This window comes from Lygodium microphyllum, chromosome 24 (genome assembly GCF_053477565.2).
Source record: "Lygodium microphyllum isolate KBCC chromosome 24, Lygodium_microphyllum_v1.1.10, whole genome shotgun sequence".
Classification (NCBI taxonomy): domain Eukaryota; kingdom Viridiplantae; phylum Streptophyta; class Polypodiopsida; order Schizaeales; family Lygodiaceae; genus Lygodium; species Lygodium microphyllum.
In genome coordinates, this window is record NC_141158.1 from 95,518,788 (window position 1) to 95,541,507 (window position 22,720).

Here is a 22,720-nt window from a genome sequence, read left to right on the forward strand (position 1 = left end):
TGAATCTCATTCAAAACAAAAGATCTGAATGGAACTGTAACACATAATCTCTTTTCATAAAACATGAATCCATCATTATAAGACAGTGAATCAATAGGAATCCAGTTATTTTCAACTAATTTATTCCAATCAGCATGAAAAGTAATGTCCTAATGATAAGTATCTTTCATAGGAGTTAAAGAATCAAATGATATAACAGAGATATTATGAATGGTGGGTCTTCTACTTAATGCATCGTCCACTACATTTTCTTTACCTGGTTGATATTGAATAATGGGATGAAAACTCTAAATAAAAGCTGCCCACTTGATATGTCGGTCAGATATTTGAGGTTGACTAAGTAAATGTCTAATACTTTGTTGATTAGTCTTTATCATAAACTCAGAACCCATTAAATAATGTTTCCATTGTCTTAAAGCTTGTGCCACGGCTAATAATTATTTATCATATGTGGAATATTTAAGTTCAGAGGGTTTCATTTTACAACTAGAATAGGCTATGGGATGATTATCTTACATAAGTATAGCTCCTATTCCAGATCCACTAGCATCAGTAACTACTAAAAAGAATGGTCTATTAAAATCAGGTAGTTGTAATACAGGAGCATGAGTTAATGCATGTTTCAATAAATCAAAGGATTTCTGTTGATTATCAGACCAATGATAAACAATACCTTTCTTTAAAAGTTTAGTCAAAGGCAAAGCAAGTAATGAAAAATTTCGCACAAATTTCCTGTAAAAACTAGCAAGACCTAGAAAAGATCGTAACTCATGCACATTTTTAGGTATAGGCCAGTTCAATATTGCTTCTATCTTCTTAGGGTCAACCTTAATACCATCTGATGACACAATATGACCTAAATATTAAATTTCTATTTTAAAGAACTCACTCTTTTTTGGATTGGCATACAATTGATTATCTTTCAACAATTTGAAAACCAAAGACAGATGTTCATAATGTTCTTTCTTATTTTTACTAAAGACCAAGATATCATCAAAGAATACAACAACACAATGCTGATATTTCAAAAATATACGATTCATCATTCTACTAAATGTAGCAGGTGCATTAGTCAATCCAAAAGGCATCACTTAAAATTCATAATGAGCAAATTGTGTTCTAAATGCAGTCTTGAATATGTCAGACTTATCTAATCTCACCTGATGATAACCAGATTTAAGATCTATTTTACTAAATATGGCAGAACCTTGCAGTTTATCCATAAGATCATCGACTCTAGGAATTGGATATCTATTCTTTACAGTAATCTTATTTAAAGCACGATAGTCAATGCATATACAATAAGTATTATTCTTCTTCTTTACCAACAAAACAGGTGCACCAAATATCTACCAGGTCTAATCAATCCTCTATTTAGTAATTCCTCAACTTGATTTTGAATTTCTTTTTGCTCTATCTGGTTATGCCTATATGGTGCTTTACAAGGTGGTTGTGTACCAGAAATTAAATATATTTTGTGGTCTTCAGGATGTGAAGGAGGTAAACCAGGTGGTCGATCTTCTGCAAAACAGTCTTTAAATTGTGCAAGAAATTCTTTATGCCTAGGGTGCATATGTTTTTCTTTAGCTTGCAGTTCATTCACCCAAATTAGATAAGATTTACTACTTTTGCGTAATGCACGTTTAGCTTGAGTATGAGAAAGCAGTGGAAAAACATTAGATGCATGCATACCATACAATGTAATATGTTTTCCTTGAAAATGAATATTAATTGAATGTGTAGAATAATCTATATCAGGATTATGCTGATGATGCCAAGGCATACCTAGAATAATATCACTGGACTATAATGGTACAACTAGAAAATTCATTCTTTCAATATATTCACCAATTTGAATTTCTAGATCATGCACCTCTTGTGTTCCATTATACCTTGTGCCTAAGAATGCTGCTTTAATGCGATAATGCGTAAGAACAATTTGTAATTTCAATTATTTCACTAACTTTGCAGAAATAAAATCATGTGTACTACCATCATCATGCAAAATAATATTTTCTTTTCCATGCACTAAACATTTCATTGTCAATAAAGAATGTGGAGTTAGCATACCTGGTAAAGTATCCGAAGGAATAGTAATGTCATCTTCATCTTCCGTAAAGTCAGGCATTTCTTCATGTTCTTCATCTTCCATTGCTCCAAGATAGTTGATATGGACAGGTGGCTTCTTCGATTGGCAATTGGCTGCTAGATGTCCAGGTTGGTGGCATTTGTAATACACTATAGGTTTGGCTTTAGATACATTTGTTTGCAATGGCAGGAAGTCTAGGAATATTAGGATTTGACTATGAAGTTGGCTTAGGGGTTTGATTGGTATTCGATTGCAAAGCAGGTGGTTTTACCCAAGACTTACGAAAAGATGATGAAGGAAATCGACCTTGATTGAATCTTCTAAAATGTGAATTGAATTGCTTAGATCCATAGTTACCATTGGCTTGAAATTGTTGTGGACGCTTGTCTCTTCCTCGAAGCTTGTCTTCAGTGTCATGAGCTAAAGAAATTGCATCTTCAAGAGTTGCAGGTTTGAACATATTGACTTCAGCGTAGTAATGCCCAAGTAGTCCAGACATATACTTGCGCTTGTGAGTTGATTCAGGTACGTCTTTAAGCATGAGTAACTAGAGTAATGCATTCCAAAAGCGTTCGGTGTACTGAGGAATAGGCTCACGATCTCTTTGCTGAAGAAGGTCCCATTGCTTTATGGCTTTTTCATGAAATTGTGGAGGAAGGAAATTCTGCATAAACTTCTTCTTGAAACTCTCCCAGGTAGTGGGACAATCTATGCTCTTACAAACCACGGTCCACCAAAGAGATGCTCTATCCACTAAATGATTAGTGACACACTTAATTTTATCTTTTTCAGCGTATGTTTCCTCATGAAAGTAATCATCAAACTGACTGATGAATGCAAGAACAGTTTTTCCATCTTGAGTGCCATTGAAAGTACGGGATTTGAAATTTCTTTTACTTATCTTTGTTTCTTTGTGGATGGATTGAGCTTTGAGAGTCGCATCGATGGTACATCGGATAAGATCTTCAGATTGTGGTTCCTCTTTGTCGTAGTCGATCTTTATAAATTGTCCAATTGAACTTGCAATGCTTGCCGGGCTCGTCGTTCTTCATCCAACTGCATCATAATTAAATCCCACTTTGTTCCGTCATCCTGCAAAACTTCAAAAGACCTCACACTCTCAAAATCCAATTAGCGGGATGAGCGTAGCTCAAGATCGGGTGTATAAGGCTTATATATTTTTGTGTGTGGCTTTCACAATCTTCGTCTTTGGCTATTGCGGGATTTGTAATCTTTGAAAAATCTGCGTTTTGACCTTCTGCGTGTGCTGAAACTAGTTCAGCAAGTCTGCGTATGCGAACAGTACCTTCCAGGGAACAACTTTGCAGTTCGAAACTTCTGCGCAAGAACAGTCCTTATAGGAGTTTTGAACACAAGTCAGTTTTGACTTCAGGTTACTTGCCGAACTTGCAGAGTTGCAGACTTATGAAACTTGTTCAACTTGGTAGATTTACGTGACTGATGACTAACAGAACTTGTAGGATAAGTAAATTTGAACTTGAGGAGTTGGAGAACCTTAGTAAACTTAGTTTACTAAGAAGCTTTTAGCTTCTTAACCAGTCTCAAATTTTAGGACATGAATATGTCCTCGGCGGAATTTTCATCGCCCTGCATATCCTGTCGCCGTTTTGTTGACGATTTTTTAAAGATAAGCTTCTTTAAGCTTAAACTAATCTTAATAAGCTTACTTAATCTTTTAAGCTTATAGAATTTGGAGACTTATCTCTGTTTATCCACGACTTGGAGAAGAGGATGTCGGAGTGGTCCTCCGCCATTGCAGGTCTGTCCTTCACGATCAGAAGCTAGAAACAGAGGTTCTTGACCGCCAGGAATCCACCCGTATCGACCGTTCGCGATGAGTTTGACCGTAGAGCTCGATCGTTCCAGGAGCTCCGCCTTCGCACAAGATGGATAGCGATTGGAAGCTCTCGATCTCAGCTTCACTCTGATACCACTGATGCGCAGATCGGATGCTGTATGCTCGCGTAGTGAATGTCGGAAGGTCCCCAAGAATAAAAGAACTCTACTTTTTGCACAAAACTCAAGGTAAAAAGCATGCACGACATGAACAAGAGACCAATTGGGTGCAATCTCCCCCCATGCCTTGTGTGAGCGCTCCACAAAGCATGTATTTTATGTATTAATCATCTTCAAGCTCAAATAATAGCCCAAATTACAAAATAGCACGCTTTTGGCTTTTGAGTTTGCTTTAGCACAAAATACAAATAAAGCTAATGGGCGGGCGCCCAAAGAGTTAGGCATACCCAATACAATGTCCAAATACAAATATCATAATCGTGTGCCCATGCGCATACAAATAATAAACCAATATCCAATGCCTCAATAAATAGGCGCAAAAAAATATAGACACCATGCCTAAGGTATGCGCCCATCAAAATATAAGTGACAACTCGAATACACGCTATCCTCCAATGCTTTCCTCTGCCACTGCTGCTATCTCTACACATCAACTGAAGCATTCACAATCGTTAGTAAAATAATACAATTAAATCGACAAAAGTGAATAACTAGCAGTCTTCAGCTACATAAATAAATCAACTGGTTAGAAATCAATCCTAACCTTAATTTATTATGAGTGTGCACTCTAAACTCATAAACGTTTATTAATTTAATATGCATTTTGCGGAATCACCCGCTATGGAATCACCCATGTACACACTAAATTAATGAAATGCCCGAAAAGGATAGGCGTCCCCATCAACTTCTCGCGCAAAGAATCCACTTTGTGTATGAGCCCCGGTCAACAAAGTTTACGGAATCCACCGTAAAACCTCACGGAATCCACCGTGGCACGAAATCCACCGTGGCACGGAATCCACTGTGAGATATGCCTCCTGGCATCAATTTGCCTCTTCTAAAGGATGGTTGGAGTGGAGCTTAGTCTGCTGATTTATTGATAGAAATTACCAGAATGGTTTTTGAAGACTTTGTGGCTATAGACACTATGCTGATGTCTTATATGTACTTAAGAGGTGATTTGTTAATATCAAATGATGAAGATTTGGCTTGGTATGTCAAGGATGTGGTATTACAAGCTACATTGTATGTCAAATATTTGGAGTTACAGGCATATTCTTCAAAGGTTCCAGGCATATTCTTCAAAGGTGGCTGATTGCCCTGAAACCTCTTGACATACAATGATCGACTTTGTGATCCTCAATCAATGATAAAAAAAAGCCTCTATTCATGTGCAGACTACTAACCAACTGAGGGTGGACCTCTTAGCCCACCTTTCAAAAAAATCTCATTTCGATTTATCTTTCTTTGATACTTACCATTGTTGATCCAGTCTTGGGTTTATCACTTCTTCCTAGTTTATCTTTTTATTAGCAGATGGCCCATAGATATGATGCTTATCTTTCCCTTTATAAAACTATCTCACCAGTTATTTTACCTCTTCTTTTTCAACCTCAAGGTGCTCCTCAAATTCCTATTTTTAATTAGTGTTCTTTTATTGAGGATCGAGTATGTTTCCCTCCTCCGTCTTGTCCTTCCCCGTCTCTAAATACTCCTGTCACTTTTCCAACTTATTCATTAGTATCCTTTTTAATAGATTCTCCTAAGTTCTCAACTAATCCCTCTTTAGCTCATTCTTCCTTTTATGATTTTTCCTACCCATCCCTTCATTCTCTAATTTCATTGGTTCATCTTCCCTCTCCTACTACTTCTATGCCTCATCCCCCTCAGTTGGTTAGTGGCTATGTAGGCTTTGGTCAGAAGATTCCTAGACGACGAGGATGGAGTTCAAGAGATTCACTTATAAGACCTTACATCAATTGGCCATTGATTCCAGGAGAATGGGATGACTACTAGTCAAGCTTTTCAGAACTATCTTTATTTTGCTCAATAGCATTCACAGTCTTCAGATCCTTCCATGAGATTGATTGTTCACTTTGCTTGGTATCTCGCATATGTGCATGGGCATTCGCATAATGATCAAAAGTGAATACTAGAGCTGTGCATGAATGTGAATGTGACTATTGATCCTCAACAGCTAGATATTCTGTATTTTCATGCTCTTTTTTTGCCTAGCAGATATCTTGTCTTGGTGGAGAGGATGTGTTATTTGCAATTTTTCCAAAATCCTCCCAAGACGTTGTCGTATTGCTGCGCATTCGAGGTGTGAAAACCACCCAAAAGTTGTTGTGTGATTTGATACTTTGTACATACTTAGTCGTTATGTTTGCTCTTTCATTCTGTGCGGGGAATATAGTGAAGAGGAGTTTGGTGCAAGAGAAACTTATCCATAATGCTCTGGTTGACATGTACACTAAATGTGACATGCGTGTAGAAGAACATGGAGTTTTTGATAGATTGGTAACTCGAGATGCAATCTCATGGGCAGCACTCATTTCAGGATATGCCGATTATGGGCTTGCAGATGCTGTTACACTTGTTTTTTGTATAAAGGCTTGTGGTGATAGAGTAACTTTGGAATCAGGTTGAGAAATAAACACTGAAATAGTGAAAATTGGGTTGGAAAGATGTCTTCATCTAAGCAGCACACTAGTGGACATGTATGCCAAACGTGGATCGTCTGCAGAAGTACTACATCTGTTTGATCAAATGCTAAATCGAGATGTTATTGCTTGGACGGAAATGATTGTAGGATATGTTAAAGTGGGGCTTAGTCACAAAGTCCTAAAATATTTTGAACTGCTAGAGCTTGAACGAGTCTCTCCTGATGTTAATCTGTTTGCTTGATGGGAGTACAGGATCTATTTGTAGTGGTCAGAAGTTCCATGCCAAAGCAGCCTTTAGGGGTTTGAAAACAAAGCTTTACTTGGGTACTACCTTACTGGATATGTATGCCAAGTGTGGCTTTCTTCTGGAAGCAAAGGCTGTGTTTGACAGACTACCAGTCCGAGATGCAGCATCCTAGGCATCACTTATGTCAGGATATGCTGATTATGGTTTTGATGAGGAAGTTTTAAAATGTTTTGGAGAGATGCAACAAGGGAGCGTACCTTTAGATGCTCTCATATTTATTTGCTGTCTAAAATCTTGTGGGGCTTTAGGAATCTTAAAAAACAAGTCGCTTTCAGAAGCTTTTCTGGGAGGGAAGCCAATTTGGGGGCGGAGGAAGATCAGAGAGAAAAAAAAAACAAAGATGAGGAGAACAGAGGACTATTTTTAAAAAATGAGCCTTTTTGGGGGGGGGGAGGACGAGAGTGCACGATGGGGGAGAAAGGCGTGATACAGACACACAGATTTGTTCTTCTACTTCCTGGTTCGTGAGGAGTTCTACTTTCATGAATTTGACCCAGGAAAGATCTCTTGAAGGCCTTCCTCTCGAAGAGCATTATAGTCACGTCGGGATGATGAAGAGGAACGGACGCTCTGTTTATGAAGATGGAGAAGACAAAGCGAAGGATTAAGAGCATTATCGTCACGTCAGCCACACTCCGCATTATTTATCAGAAAAAGAACTGGACGATATGAATGGGAATCGAAGGACGAAGAGAGACGAAAATCAGAGTTTTATGGGAATTTGGAGGGTCCTTGTTGATCGTTATGAGAGGACAAAGAGGTGGTTAACGGGGAATGTCCAGTGTGAATTTGGAGGCTTCAAGACTAACGACGCTGAAGAAAACAACGAAGATCAAGAAGAAAACCCGGTCTTCTAGGCAACTGCTCTACTCGACTATTGTGATTGCACTCCAAGTGGTGATCAATGTGGGCGATGAAAGCTATAACTGCTTCGGAAGACACCATCACCTTCTTCGACAAGCTTCTCAATATGTTGGCCATCACCTTCTCCGTTTAACCTTCCAATACGTGTGGTGGCGGACTGCAAAACATCAGAGCCAATTAACACAACCACTTTCCTTGTGGTGTGAGCTTGTAAATTGCTGAGGGAAGCCATCAGCTCTATGGAATAGAGGTTGCTCCGTGCCATAACTGCCACCTTAGGTGCTCAACAGCAAAACCTGCTTTTCGTCAGTGATTCGTTTCCCTAACGGCTGAACAGAGAGGATTTGTTTTTGTGGCCATCAAAGGATGAACTCAGATCTAGAGCAATAGAGGCTGTCATACACGAGATAATAAGCAGCTTCGTATCCACCAGACAGGTGCCGAAGAGAAGCTTCTCAAGGAGAGAACTATTGCAGGAAGCCTAGTTCTCAAAGCAGTAGCTTATTAAAGCATAACGAAGACAACCTTTATTTTGTCATTTCTCAAGAAGATTCGGTGGTAATGCATCTATCCTCGAGCATTCTTCTGCGAACATATTCCTACAGCTTAGGCCAAGAGTATATTCTGCTTCTTGGACATGAAAATTAGAAGTTCCTTGTACGGCCCTAATTTTTGCATACACTGTTTGAGTAAGGGTATAAAGAAAGACCACACAAAGTGGAGTCACGAAAGACAGTTTTCAGGCCCAATTCTTATATCAGCCCTTTCTTTAGGCCTAAGTATCAAGAGCCATGGTGTGGGGAAAGGCTGGTATGATGGTGTGAGCTTTACTGTTGTTGTTCTGCTTGTTATTCTTGTTACAGCCATCAGTGGTTACAAGCAGTCTCTCCAATTCAGGGCTTTAAGTGAGATGTCCAGATTCAAATTATCAAAGGCGAATGAACGAAAGTAGTGTCTATCTTTGATGTGATAGTGGGTGATATTGTTCACCTCAACATTTGGAATCAAGTTTCCTTTGGGTTTATTGTTAAGTCTGTGGATCCATAGATCCATCCTTTGGCTGATGCTGCTGAAAGGACAATGCTGAAATTTCTGTCTGTAGTTGATAACCAGATTTATACTGAAGGTTCCTATGTTGAAGGATGAATTCTATGCTCAGTTGAAAACTTGCTTTTGATCTTATCATTGCTGCATAGATGAGGTCTCAATGAAAGTTTGACGGATCTATTATTGTACACAGATTCTTTCATCTTCGCATCTTTGCTGATCTTCTATCCAGAAATTTATCAAGGTCTTCTGAAGACGTGACTTTGCTTTCACAAACCCTTCGACATCTTTGGTGAACCCGACGTGAAAGCGTCGCAAAAATTTCAGGATGGGAGATACTTCAGCCTCTATTTCAGCCTCTTCCACGATTCCAGCTGCGTCCTCTACTTCAGCTCCATCAATGACTGCTGCGTCAAGTACTTCAACAGAGGATCTAAAGCAGATTTTGCAGAATATGTCCATGTATATGCAGCTCCAAAATCAACAGACACAATTGTATATGTAGCAGCAGCAACAATTGCATCAACAACAGTTGTCTCAGCAAAGACAACTCTATTCGGAGCAGGAGAATGCAAACAGTGTGACTAAGGCTATTGAAGCAGTTGAGAATGAGAAGAAGCTATTTGACGGCCGAAATGTTTCAGCATATTTGAAGATATATGAGATCAAGATGGGGTTTTTTGGAGTTCCAACTGGACTTATGAGTAAGTACTTCCTTCGTCTTGTCACACCCGCTTTGAGGGCAAAAGTGACTGATCTTTTTATTCAAAATACACATTGGCAAGATTTTAAGAAGGCCTTGAAAGAAGAATATTTCCTTGAGGACTTTGATATGGCTACTCGGCGGTCATTCCGAGAGTGGGTCTACATGCCAAACAAAGGTCTAGCTGCTTCAGAGTTGATTCGAGAATTTGAAGAGAGGTATAGTCAGCTTGATGCCATTGAACAAAGAGCATTGGATGTTGAAAAAGTTGAGCTTTTCTTGCAAGCTGCAGATCCTGCTCTTCAGGAAGAATTGGGTGAGCTTCTTGAGGATTGCACGAAGCCTATGGGTCTTAAAACGGATTGGCAGGATGCTCAAGATGCAGTCTCGACTTTGACCAAGAGGAGGATATGGAAGACTCGCCTACAGAATGGTTCCATGACACCGACATCATCATCTACTCCTATGCCTGCTTCTATCTCTGTTATTTCTTCTCCTCCTCAGCCAGTTTCTTGGCCTATGCCAGTGCCTACTGTTTCCACTCTACCTATTCCTCCTGTTCCATGACCGATGCCTACACCTTCTGCTCCAAAACCATCCGCTCCATCGGTGCCTACCTCTCTTGATGACATAATCAAAGGCATAACGGATTTGACACTGGAGTCAGTTAAAGTGGAGTTGGTGGGAAAATTGAAAGAGCAGTTTGCTTCGACTGCGCCTACTACTTCTTCTAGTGCTCCTACTACACCTAGGAGTGCTCCTAGTGCACCTAGGAGAGATCGGAGATGTATTTGGTGCGATAGTACGGACCATCAGCATTGTAGGGATTGTGAATCTTTTCAGGATGCAAGGAGGAAGAATTTGGTATATTGGGGACAAGATGGTAAGATTTGGTTGACTGAGACAGGAGCTCCACTTGCTACCAACTTTGGTAAAGGTGGAATGAAGAAGTTAGTGGATGACATGGCTGCGCGTACTTCTTATGTGACAGCTAGAGGTGATGCTTCTGCATATGGAGTCCAGATTGAGAAGGGATCAGAGACTCATTCAGCACTATGGACTTATGCTATGGAGACTGCAAACAAGGGAAAAATTCAGCAAACTGTTTTGACTAGTGCAGGCTCTAGCATCAGATCAGAGACAGGTTGGGATTCGCCTATTGACAGGTACTCTATTTATGCTTATTTGGCTAAGTCTCATGGAGCTGATGTACTTGTTGAGGAGAAGCGTAAGAGGGATGAAGAAAATCCAAGTGCAGCTAAGAAGACTAGAGGGGGTGAGTTTGTTACACCACCTACTGCAGGACCGTCTTTGAGACCAGGGCCAGATCGACAGATGGAAGATGTTCAAAAGAGAGAAAAGAGGCAAGAGCCTAGAAAGAGAAAGCAGCCAGGGTTTAGATTGATGTCCGACATTGAGACATCTACGGACATGAAGAAAATCTTTAATGACAAGATACTTGGCAGTGAGGTGACTTTTACTATTTCTGAGATTTTGGGCATCTCGAAAAGAGAGTTTCAGGATCAGTTTCAGGAGGTCCTGAAGAGGAAAAGACATGCATTGTCTACCACTGATACACAGGGAGTTTTGATTGGGGAGTTGGATGAGGATGAGGATGAGGTTATGGTTGAGAATGCTTCTGTTTTTTCGCAGGTAGAGAAGAGGGTTCATCCTATGCATTATGCTGAAATTGATGAGCCTGTCTTGATACCGCGTAGTCACTTTTCGCGGAGCCATTGGGCTAGGGCAACTACAGAGACGATGGTAAAGATTGGAGAGAAATAGGTGCCTTATGTTGCATTGGTGGATCATGGTTCAGAGATTAATCTCATAGTTCGTGGAGTTTATGAGAGTAACAGATGGCCTATGGATGTAGAGCATGGGTGGTGTATGAGAGCTGCCAATAACACTGCAGGTGATTTGTATGCTGCCTATCCTAGTGTCAGGGTTTCTATTGGTGATGTAGGGGAGGATTTTCATTTCTTTGTGCAGGATTCATGCTCTTATCCTATAATTCTTGGACAGCCATTCATCACAGAGATGCGCATGGAAACAAAGGTAATGGATGATGGATCTGCTTATGCATGGATTCGCAGTAAAGATGGTATGAGAGCAGTTCAGTTTATGACTGTGTGTGTGAACCATGTTAGAAACAGGGATACTCTCAGAGATGCACCTTTGCCCACTGTGAGGGATTCGGGTTTTCATTAGGTGCCGCCGTTTCGCGAGACGATGGTGATACAGAGGAGAGGAGATTGGATTTCTCGCCTCCTGGCAGCAGTGTTTTCTCCTTCGGTTTTGTTGGGATTTCAGGAAACAGTTTGATGAGCTATCAGAAGACTTCTAGGTTGCCTAGAGCTGCCAGGCAGTACATATGCAAGAAGGAGAAAAATTTAAAAAATGCAGGAAATTTAGAGGATGAGGAGCACATAGATGGGATGTATGACAATGTGATTTGTGCAGATACGATGGAAGAGATGGAAGATATGCTGAAAACTGATATGCAGAATTGTCACAGTAATGTATTAGTGCAGTCCCTGGACATGTTTCATGAAATTGCAGATTTTGTGTCACAGATTGAGTCAGAGGCTGAGGTGGCTCAGCAAAAAGTGTTGAGTGCTGAAGAAATTCAGCAAACAGAGTTTCCAGCTGGTTATGATCAGCTTTCAGAGACACAGAGGGCTGAAAACTTTCAGCCAACAGAGTTTACTGCTGAAATATTTCAGCATCCAGAGTTTAGGGCTGTTCTTATGCAGTCCATAGAGCAGAGGGCTGAGGATATTCAGCCACCATTGGAGTGCAAAATTACTGATTTACAGCAAGATTTGAGTAATGCAGAAGAGTATAATGAAGCCAGGGTTGACACGAAATACAAAACTGTGGATAAGAAGGTGAAGCCGGTAGCTGTACCGCTTCCATCTAACAGTGATCAGCAAATAGAGAGGGCTTCTAAACAGCCAATTTTGAGGAATCCGGAGCATATTGGACATAAATTTTCAGCAGAGACTCTTGCTGAAATGAAAATTGGAAATGGTGATTTCTTGCTACCCATAGAGAAGCAATGCTTTCAGGAGATGCTTGAGCGACATGGAAGGGGATTTGCTTTTTTCCCGCATGAGATTGGATGTGTAAATCCTGATATTGTTGCTCCTATGGTGATCTTTACTATTCCTCATATTCCATGGAATCTCCGACCTATTCCAATGCCTAAGGCACACCTGCCAAAGCTGATTGATTTATTGAATGAGAAAATCAGGATGGGAATTCTTGAGCCTTCATCTGCACCATACTCAAACAGGTGGTTTACAGTTCCAAAGAAGAATGGTACTCTCCGATTTATTCAGGACATGCAGCCAGTGAACAGAGTTACTATCAGGAATGTTGGTATAGGTCCAGTTGTGGATGAGTTTGCAGAAGCATTTGCTGGATGTGCTATCTATTCTTTAGGTGATTTGTATTCAGGATATGATCAGTTTCAGCTAGCTTTGGAAAGCAGGGACATAACCACCATGAGAACTCCTATTGGGCTTATCAGGATGTGTACCTTGCCTCAAGGTGCCACTAATTCTCTTGCGCATATGATGAATGCCATGCATAAGGTCCTTCGAGATTACATACCTCAGCTTACTATGCCTTTATTAGATGATGTGCCCATTAAGGGGTGTGCAGAAGAAGAGAAAAATGAGAGTCTAAATGATCAGGGATGCAGATACTTTGTGGCTAATCATATTTCAGCATGTGAGAAGATTTTGGCCAGGTTAGAAGAAGTGAACTTGACACTTTCAGGGCAAAAATCTGTTTTTGGAGTGAATGAGGTTGTCATTGTTGGACATATGTGTGGGTATTATGGCAGGAAACCCTCACCTGATAAGGTGAATGCTATAGGCAAGATTGCGGAGTATTGTTCTACCACTTTAGAGGTACGAAGATTCATTGGAGCTTGTGCGTTTTATATGATTTGGATACCTCATTTTGCACACATAGCAGATTGTTTATATCAAGTGCTTCGAAAGGGGCAGAAATTCTATTGGGATGAGAGCCACACTAGAGCCATGCAAAAATTGAAGAAGTTATTGCAGAATGCTCCTACTCTCAAGAAAGCGGATTATAATTGTGGAAAGCCTATTGTATTGGCAGTTGACACTAGTCCAATTGGCATAGGTTGGGCTGTGGGTCAAGATGATGTAGATGGAAATAGGTATGCTATTTGGTTTGGGGCGAAAGTCCTAAACGAGAGACAGAGGAGATATCCGCAAATCAAGAGGGAGCTACTGGGGATTGTCACGGCTCTCAAATGTGACAAGGAGTACTTTATTGGAGCTTCAGTTGTGGTAGAGACAGATTGCTTGCCATTGATTGGTATGATCACGAGTTGCTCTACTCTGGATATAGCTATGCTGAGATGGATTACATACATCAAGTCATTAAATCCGGAATTTAAACACATAGCAGGGAAGGATAATCCAGTGGCAGATATGTTGTCTAGAGCCAGATATGATGATGAGGAGACTCTACTTGCAGAAGAGGATGATGCAGAAATTTCAGCCACTATGGTTGATCATGTTTGTCATGTCTATGATATTGTGGCTTTCATAGAAGAACTCTATGTTGGAGATTGGTTACAGATTGGCAGGTACCTTAGTACACTAAGCAAAAGAGATGAATGGACAGATGAAGAGTTCAAGAAGATCAGAAGGAAAGCCTATGGTTATTTTCTCAAGGACGGATTTCTTTGGAAGCATCCGAAGAAAAGAGGCGGATTACCTTTGCGGATTTTCTGCAATAGAGAGACACAGTTACAGGTGATGAGGGAGTTTCATGAGAGTCCTTGGGCTGGTCATAGAGGAGTGTGGGCTACTTATGAGAAAATCAAGGAGAAATATTGGTGGAAAGGCATGTATAGAGATGTTTCTCACTTTGTTGAGACTTGCAGAGACTGCCAGATGTATTCGGCAGTGCGTCATCGAGATGAGCTTCATCCGACCTATCCGCTATGCATTCATTATAAGTGGGTAGTTGATTTGGTTACTATGCCTATGGGTCTATGGCAGATGAGGTATATTGTTTTGGCTAGAGAGGATCTTACCAATCATGTTGAAGGCAGATCTTTGAGAACGAAGACCACTAGTGCAGTGTGTAAGTTCTTATTGGAGGAAATTTTCTGCAGGTATGGTTGTGTGGGTAAGATCAGTGCGGATCGCGGTGAATTGGATGCAGATGAAGCTAGGGAGTTTTTCTCTCAGCTAGGAATCAAGTTGGCTCTAACTACAGCATATAATCCAGAAGGAAATGGGAAGAGTGAAAGAGGGCATCCACCAATAGTGAAAGCATTAGCCAAAGCATGCAGAGGACGGATTGGAGAATGGCCGAGACTTCTACCATTTGCTTTGTGGGCTGATCGTACGACTCACAGTGTTACCACAGGATATATGCCTGCAGAGTTGATGTATGGTCAGAAACCTGTTATGCCGACTGAGACTTGTGCTTTGACTTGGTCAATTTTACCTTGGCAGGAAGATTTGACGAGAGAGGAGCTCTTAGCTCTTCGGATTCGACAGTTGGAGAGAAGACCAGAGGATATTCAGCTAGCTATTGACAGGTTGAAGGTTGCTAGACTAAGAAATAAGAACAGGTTTGATAGCAGGCATCGCTTGTGGCCTAGAGCAATAGAAGAGGGAGATTGGGTATTGGTCTTTGATAGCAGCCTTGAAAATCAGCATACTGCACTTCGGAAGATGGTGAAAAGATGGTTTGGGCCGTACATAGTCAAACATGTTTTTGATAATGCAACATATGAATTGACAGAATTGGATGGGACAGTGCTTAGAGTGCCTATTGCTGGAAAAAGAATCAAGATTTTCAAGAAAAGAGATGATGAAGATTATGCATTGGAAGAATTTGCAAGAGAAGAGCAACGTGAAGAAACTCCAATGGAAGAGACAGATGATATGACAGATAATCTTGTTGATGTACCGGAAATGCATAATGAAGAGATTGATATGTTTGTGGATCTTGATGATAATGATCATGGGTGGTTGGCCCATCCGGAGGATGCGCAGGATTAGAGGGGGTGGATATTGTATTGCTGCGCATTCGAGGTGTGAAAACCACCCAAAAGTTGTGTGTGTGATTTGATACTTTGTACATACTTAGTCGTTATGTTTGCTCTTTCATTCTGTGCAGGGAATATAGTGAAGAGGAGTTTGGTGCAAGAGAAACTTATCTGTAATGCTCTGGTTGACATGTACGCTAAATGTGACATGCATGTAGAAGAACATGGAGTTTTTGATAGATTGGTAACTCGAGATGCAATCTCATGGGCAGCACTCATTTCAGGATATGCCGATTATGGGCTTGCAGATGCTGTTACACTTGTTTTTTGTATAAAGGCTTGTGGTGATAGAGTAACTTTGGAATCAGGTTGAGAAATAAACACTGAAATAGTGAAAATTGGGTTGGAAAGATGTCTTCATCTAAGCAGCACACTAGTGGACATGTATGCCAAATGTGGATCGTCTGTAGAAGTACTGCATCTGTTTGATCAAATGCTAAATCGAGATGTTATTGCTTGGACGGCAATGATTGTAGGATATGTTAACGTGGGGCTTAGTCACAAAGTCCTAAAATATTTTGAACTGCTAGAGCTTGAACGAGTCTCTCCTGATGTTAATCTATTTGCCTGATGGGAGTATAGGAGCTATTTGTAGTGGTCAGAAGTTCCATGCCAAAGCAGCCATTAGGGGTCTGAAAACAGAGCTTTACTTGGGTACTACCTTAGTGGATATGTATGCCAAGTGTGGCTTTCTTCTGGAAGCAAAGGCTGTGTTTGACAGACTACCAGTCCGAGATGCAGCATCCTAGGCATCACTTATGTCAGGATATGCTGATTATGGTTTTGATGAGGAAGTTTTAAAATGTTTTGGAGAGATGCAACAAGGGAGCGTACCTTTAGATGCTCTCATATTTATTTGCTGTCTAAAATCTTGTGGGGCTTTAGGAGTCTTAAAAAACAGGCCGCTTTCAGAAGCTTTTCTAGAAGGGAAGCCACTTTGGGGGCGGAGGAAGATCAGAGAGAAAAAAAAAACAAAGATGAGGAGAACAGAGGACTATTTTTAAAAAACGAGCCTTTTTGGGGGGGGGGGGAAAGGACGAGAGTGCACGATGGGGGAGAAAGGCGTGATACAGACACACAGATTTGTTCTTCTGCTTCCTGGTTCGTGAGGAGTTCTGCTTTCATGAATTTGACCCAGGAAATATCTCTTGAAGGCCTTCCTCTCGAAGAGCATTATCGTCACGTCGAGATGATGAAGAGGAATGGATGCTCTGTTTATGAAGATAGAGAAGACAAAGGGGAGGATTAAGAGCATTATCATCACGTCAGCCACACTCCGCATTACTTATCGGAAAAAGAACTGGAGGATATGAATGGGAATCGAAGGACGAAGAGAGACGAAAATCAGGAGTTTTATGGGAATTTGGAGGGTCCTTGCTGATCATTATGAGAGGACAAAGAGGTGGTTAACGGGGAATGTCCAGTGTGAATTTGGAGGCTTCAAGGCTAACGACGCTGAAGAAAACGACAAAGATCAAGAAGAAAACCCGGTCTTCTAGGCAACTGCTCTACTCGACTACTGTGATTGCACTCCAAGTGGTGATCAATGTGGGCGACGAAAGCTATAACTGCTTCGGAAGACACCATCACCTTCTTCGACAAGCTTCTCAATATGTTGGCCATCACCTTCTCCGTTTAACCTTCCAATACGTGTGGTGGCGGACTGCAAAACATCAGAGCTAATTAACACAACCACTTTCCCTGTGGTGTGAGCTTGTAAATTGCTGAGGGAAGCCATCAGCTCTATGGAATAGAGGTTGCTCCGTGCCATAACTGCCACCTTAGGTGCTCAACAGCAAAACCTGCTTTTCGTCAGTGATTCGTTTCCCTAACGGCTGAACAGAGAGGATTTGTTTTTGTGGCCATCAAAGGATGAACTCAGATCTAGAGCAATAGAGGCTGTCATACACGAGATAATAAGTAGCTTCGTATCCACCAGACAGGTGCCGAAGAGAAGCTTCTCAAGGAGAGAACTATTGCAGGAAGCCTAGTTCTCAGAGCAGTAGCTTATTAAAGCATAACAAAGACAACCTTTATTTTGTCATTTCTCAAGAAGATTCGGTGGTAATGCATCTATCCTCGAGCATTCTTCTACGAACATATTCCTGTAGCTTAGGCCAAGAGTATATTCTGCTTCTTGGACATGAAAATCAGAAGTTCCTTGTACGGCCCTAATTTCTGCATCCACTGTTTGAGTAAGGGTATAAAGAAAGACCACACAAAGTGGAGTCACGAAAGACAGTTTTCAGGCCCAATTCTTATATCAGCCCTTTCTTTAGGCCTAAGTATCAAGAGCCATGGTGTGGGGAAAGGCTGGTATGATGGTGTGAGCTTTACTGTTGCTGTTCTGCTTGTTATTCTTGTTTTACAGCCATCAGTGGTTACAAGCAGTCTCTCCAATTCAGGGCTTTAAGTGAGATGTCCAGATTCAAATTATCAGAGGCGAATGAACGAAAGTAGTGTCTATCTTTGATGTGATAGTGGGTGATATTGTTCACCTCAACATTTGGAATCAAGTTTCCTTTGGGTTTATTGTTAAGTATGTGGATCCATAGATCCATCCTTTGGCTGATGCAGCTGAAAGGACAATGCTGAAATTTATGTATGTAGTTGATAACCAGATTTATACTGAAGGTTCCTATGTTGAAGGATAAATTCTATGCTCAGCTGAAAACTTGCTTTTGATCTTATCATTGCTGCATAGATGAGGTCTCAATGAAAGTTTGACGGATCTATTATTGTACACAGATTCTTTCATCTTTGCATCTTTGTTGATCTTCTATCCAGAAATTTATCAAGGTCTTCTGAAGACGCGACTTTGCTTTCACAAACCCTTCGACAACGTATTGAAAAATCTTTATTTACATATCACTCCGTAATCACCAAGCCTTCAAGAGGGATCATCTTCATTGATACCCATGAATGTAATTCTTGATGATTCATAATCATATCTCTTCTGGAGGTGCCATTTAGATGGTTGTTTTGTGTTAAGTGTGTGTGTATGTGTGTGATGGTTATTTTGTTTTATGATGTAGTCATGGTGGTTGGAGATATTCAACATTGTTCAATAAGTTATCTTTTTGAAGATTTATGGTGATGATGATGTTGAATTGATAGCTCAAGATGCCAAAGATGCATAACCTCTAATATCCTTCAACAATATGTTATGATTTTATCTTTCAAAGTTGAGATAACAGATAAAGGTGTTTTCCTTTCATTGCAAATCTTTATTAGATATAGGTTATGAGTTAGGGTCATGTTTGGATGGTGTTTCTTGAAGATACTGAAGAAGATTGAGATGAGCTATATTTTGAACTTATATTCTCTTTTTCCTAGGTTGTGAGGATGCTCCCTGATTACAGTGTAGGGATATATGTTGAGAGTTGAGATGACTTGATTTTTCGGTTGATTTTTGTTGTTTTTATGGACTAAATGGTTGTTTTTTTATGGATTTTGTATGATGATTAGTTATTTTGGAAGTGTTTGGGAATGTTTTGGATGAGGTTGATTATGTTGTGAAAGATCATGATGTTTTATAGTGGAGATATGATATTTTGACATGTTTTGATAGTGTCTAATTGTGTATGTTTAAGTATGAGGGGATAGAATGATGATTGATGAAGTTTGAGAGTGTTTGGAAGCTTGTTGATTGATTCTTGATAGTTTTGAATTATTTAAATTGCGCTCAAGGTTTTTTTATGACCTTTTGTATGGTAATGTAAACCCTCTGTTGAGCTTCTGTAAGGCTTCTATTTCTATTCTATTATGTTTTGTATGCCTCTGTAAGTGTGATGATGAATGAATGTGTAGCTTGGGAAATTTTTCCAACCATGGGAAGAGATGAATATAAGTTAAAATTAGCTCGAGAAGTGGAAGAAGTAGCTGCTAAAGACTTGAAGTAAAGACAGAAGTGACAGTAACACACTATTGAGCTCTCAAGGGACACTGTAGTGGCTCTAGTGACCTTTCATATCAGACATACCTCTTAGGAGGGGTATCCACGACCAAGAAGGGTTTATGAAGGATTATTTTTTATTATTTGTTGTACTATTGAGAGAGAGCATGTGTGAGAGAAAGTGAGTGAGTGAGTGAGTAAGTGAGTGAGGGATAGCCAAATCTATGCAAAACAATGTATCTATGAGTGAGAGATTGTGAGAGGAAGCTATGGAACCTTTGAATAAGAATATTATGTGATGATTTCCATTCAAAGTGGTGTATTCTCTTGTTTCTTTGTGATCTCTTGATGAATTCTATGAAGAATATGAAGAGCATAATCAATTTTGTTCAAGTTTAAATCGTGGGAAAATTGTTTCTATGAAGTTGTGTGAAGATTTATTGTTCATGATGTTCTTTTCCTTGTTGTGGACGTATAAAATATGAAAAATATGTTTGTTGATGATACAAGATAGATTTTCTTGCAATAGATTTCCCATTTTTTTGGTGTTCTTCTTAGGGCTTCAAAGTTCGAATTGATTACAATTACCATAACAAGGTTGGGTTCCTTTGAAATTCCTTTGATTCTCTTCCCTTCCAAAAGTTCTTCTACCTAAGGTCTCATTGAATCATTGGAAAGTACATTAAAAATTCCATAATCTCTAGAGATCTTTCTCATGATTGTAGAATATTTGGACAAAAAATTTGACACCACATGCATGTACTCTATCTTCCTATCTATTGCAAAAACCAGAGTCTATATAATATGTACAAGATTCCATTCTCCATTTTGCAAAAAGATGTGACAATGTATAGAATTTGTTTTCCAAGTTTTAAATTGAAGCCCATTAGAGCCTTGGTATCATCTAATATTGTGATATGTGGCATGTTTCTTTATTTCCTTTTCATATTTCATTATTCCAAGCTTGTAATTCCTTTCTAATAGATTTTACTACAGATGTGGCCCTTGCATTTTCTAATATGATTGAAATAACTTAAACTAAATCTATAGAACCAACTAAATATTTGTATAAGGTAGCTCACTTTTTCGTGACCATATCTATGGAAAGTTTTTTGGAAATCCACACCATTGGTTTGATAATGTGACTTATTAATATCTTGTGTATTCCACCTTTCTAAGGATGCAATATACTTCTCTAAAAAGTAAGATCCACAAGTCTATATTATGTGTTATAAAAATATGGGTCATTGACATTAGATTTGGAACAATAAACTATAAATGAATTAAAGAAATAGAAAATAAAATGTAAGAAGTGAAGTTCAAACAATACAATGTAGTGGGTGATCTTGATTTCTCCCCACATATTGACAACTAACTTTATTAGATCCTCAACTATTTTAAGAAATTAAGCTTAACTTAAAGAATTTATTGAGGGTTCTATTATTATGTACATGAACTTGTTTTAAAAATATCAAACTTTGGCATGAGCATTCTTAAGATTGGGCTCTCTTTCCAAGAACTTTGAGGACTTTCTAGTCATACTACATGGGAATCTCTTTGCATTTTGTCCCACACATTAATATCTTCTAGGGTACACACGAGTTAGCCTTAATGCCCTTTAGCCTCCATGCATACGTATAGAATTCAATAACTCAAATTGATTAGGACCTTGAGGGAGGTTTCATTTTGTACACATAATGTATGTGTAACTTTACAAGCTTGTCAAAGGTATGCATGAGGAAATATAAAGTGCAACAATAAATATCAATAGAGATATGGGTTTCCCATCCTTATCAAGATGTGTTTGGTGGCACCTTCCTATTGCAAGCCAATGTTTCTCCATTCCAGATAACTTATTCCAAAAACTTAGAACAACTATTTATTTATATATGGTAATAACAATGTAGCAACACCAATGCCTTAATATCAGATTTGAACATACACTTGAGTGACTTAAGATGACCACCCAAGTGTTATTTAAAATTAAATTCTCCAACTCCTTCTACATAGAGCTCACAAATTGCTTGCTTAGAAATTATATCATGATAAGGAGTTCATTGAAATATTCATGACATTATATTATTCATCTTCTAGCAACTAGTACTAGTCACTGGATTTACTTTTTAGTATGCATTAAATGAAGGGACAAGTGTTATGCACTCAGTATATGCTAATTTGTAATACATCAATGTAAGATCTGCTCTCTTTAATTTGCATCTCTTTACGATTGACATTAATGAGCTTTACAACACACTCTAAGGTTGATGCTTGATAAACATAATTTGGATTTAGAATATATAGAATGGTGTATCATATTAGATTGTCAATATTATATCATAACAATCAATACCTTTTGTGCATTACATCTTATACAAATAATCCATTGTATACTTTGATTTAATTAGGATAATGAAAGTATTGTTGAACTTATCATATTCATAAGAAACATGTTTCCTAGGTTTAGTTTCTTTGACTTCCATTCACAAGCTATTTAACTTCATTAACCAAGAAAATATTGAGAACATCCGGTCCATGCGAATCTCTTTCAAAGCAATAAGGTGAAATGCTTAATATTAAAGGTCTCTCAAAATTGCAACTAGATGCTTGTGCTTTAAGAATGCCTTTAGAAGCTTGGACCTGCTAAATCTTGCCTTGGCCTTTGATATCATGAAAAAGGTTCCTTAACACAAGCATACAAAACATTAGGGAATAGAGAAATTTTGGGTCATTTGTAAATGGAAGATTGCTAATTTCAATGCTTAGGCATGTCTTTTTCATGCTTCAACATTCATGGACAGTAATAGCATTGGTAGTAGATGACATTTGCTTTCCTTGTAGCTCATGGGAGTTTACTTGTGCCTTAGCAGCTTTTCTTTTGCAATGTTCTTATCATTCTTCATTTACTTTAGCATTGCTTTCATTGAATAGTTCTCCTCCTCTACCATTACTCATTTTTAAAGCTTTTTACAACTTAAGTTCTTTCAATCTATGGGATTTATTTTCTTAGTCTTGCAAGGCCTTTTTAAAGACATTAAAAGTACATCATAAAAAAGGATTAGTTGAACACATAATATGGTCAAAAACCTTCAAATATGAAAACTAATTTTTGGGAGGGGGAAAACTATATAATTTTAGGTCCAAAATAAGCATAACATGTTAATATGGGATGTAACAAAAGTTCTAAAGCATCAACTTGTTATGTAACTATCTCTCGTGGGT

At 39.1% G+C, this 22,720-nt stretch overlaps 1 protein-coding gene across 1 annotated transcript; it reads left to right on the forward strand.

The window, feature by feature from the left end:
* Window positions 1–6,289: 6,289 nt before the first annotated feature.
* On the forward strand, window positions 6,290–6,992 carry LOC148015388 (pentatricopeptide repeat-containing protein At3g13880-like). Its single transcript, XM_087665196.1, has 2 exons — window positions 6,290–6,551; window positions 6,826–6,992. Exons 1-2 carry the CDS (start codon window positions 6,290–6,292, stop codon window positions 6,990–6,992), a joined length of 429 nt encoding a protein of 142 aa, XP_087521322.1.
* Window positions 6,993–22,720: the final 15,728 nt, after the last annotated feature.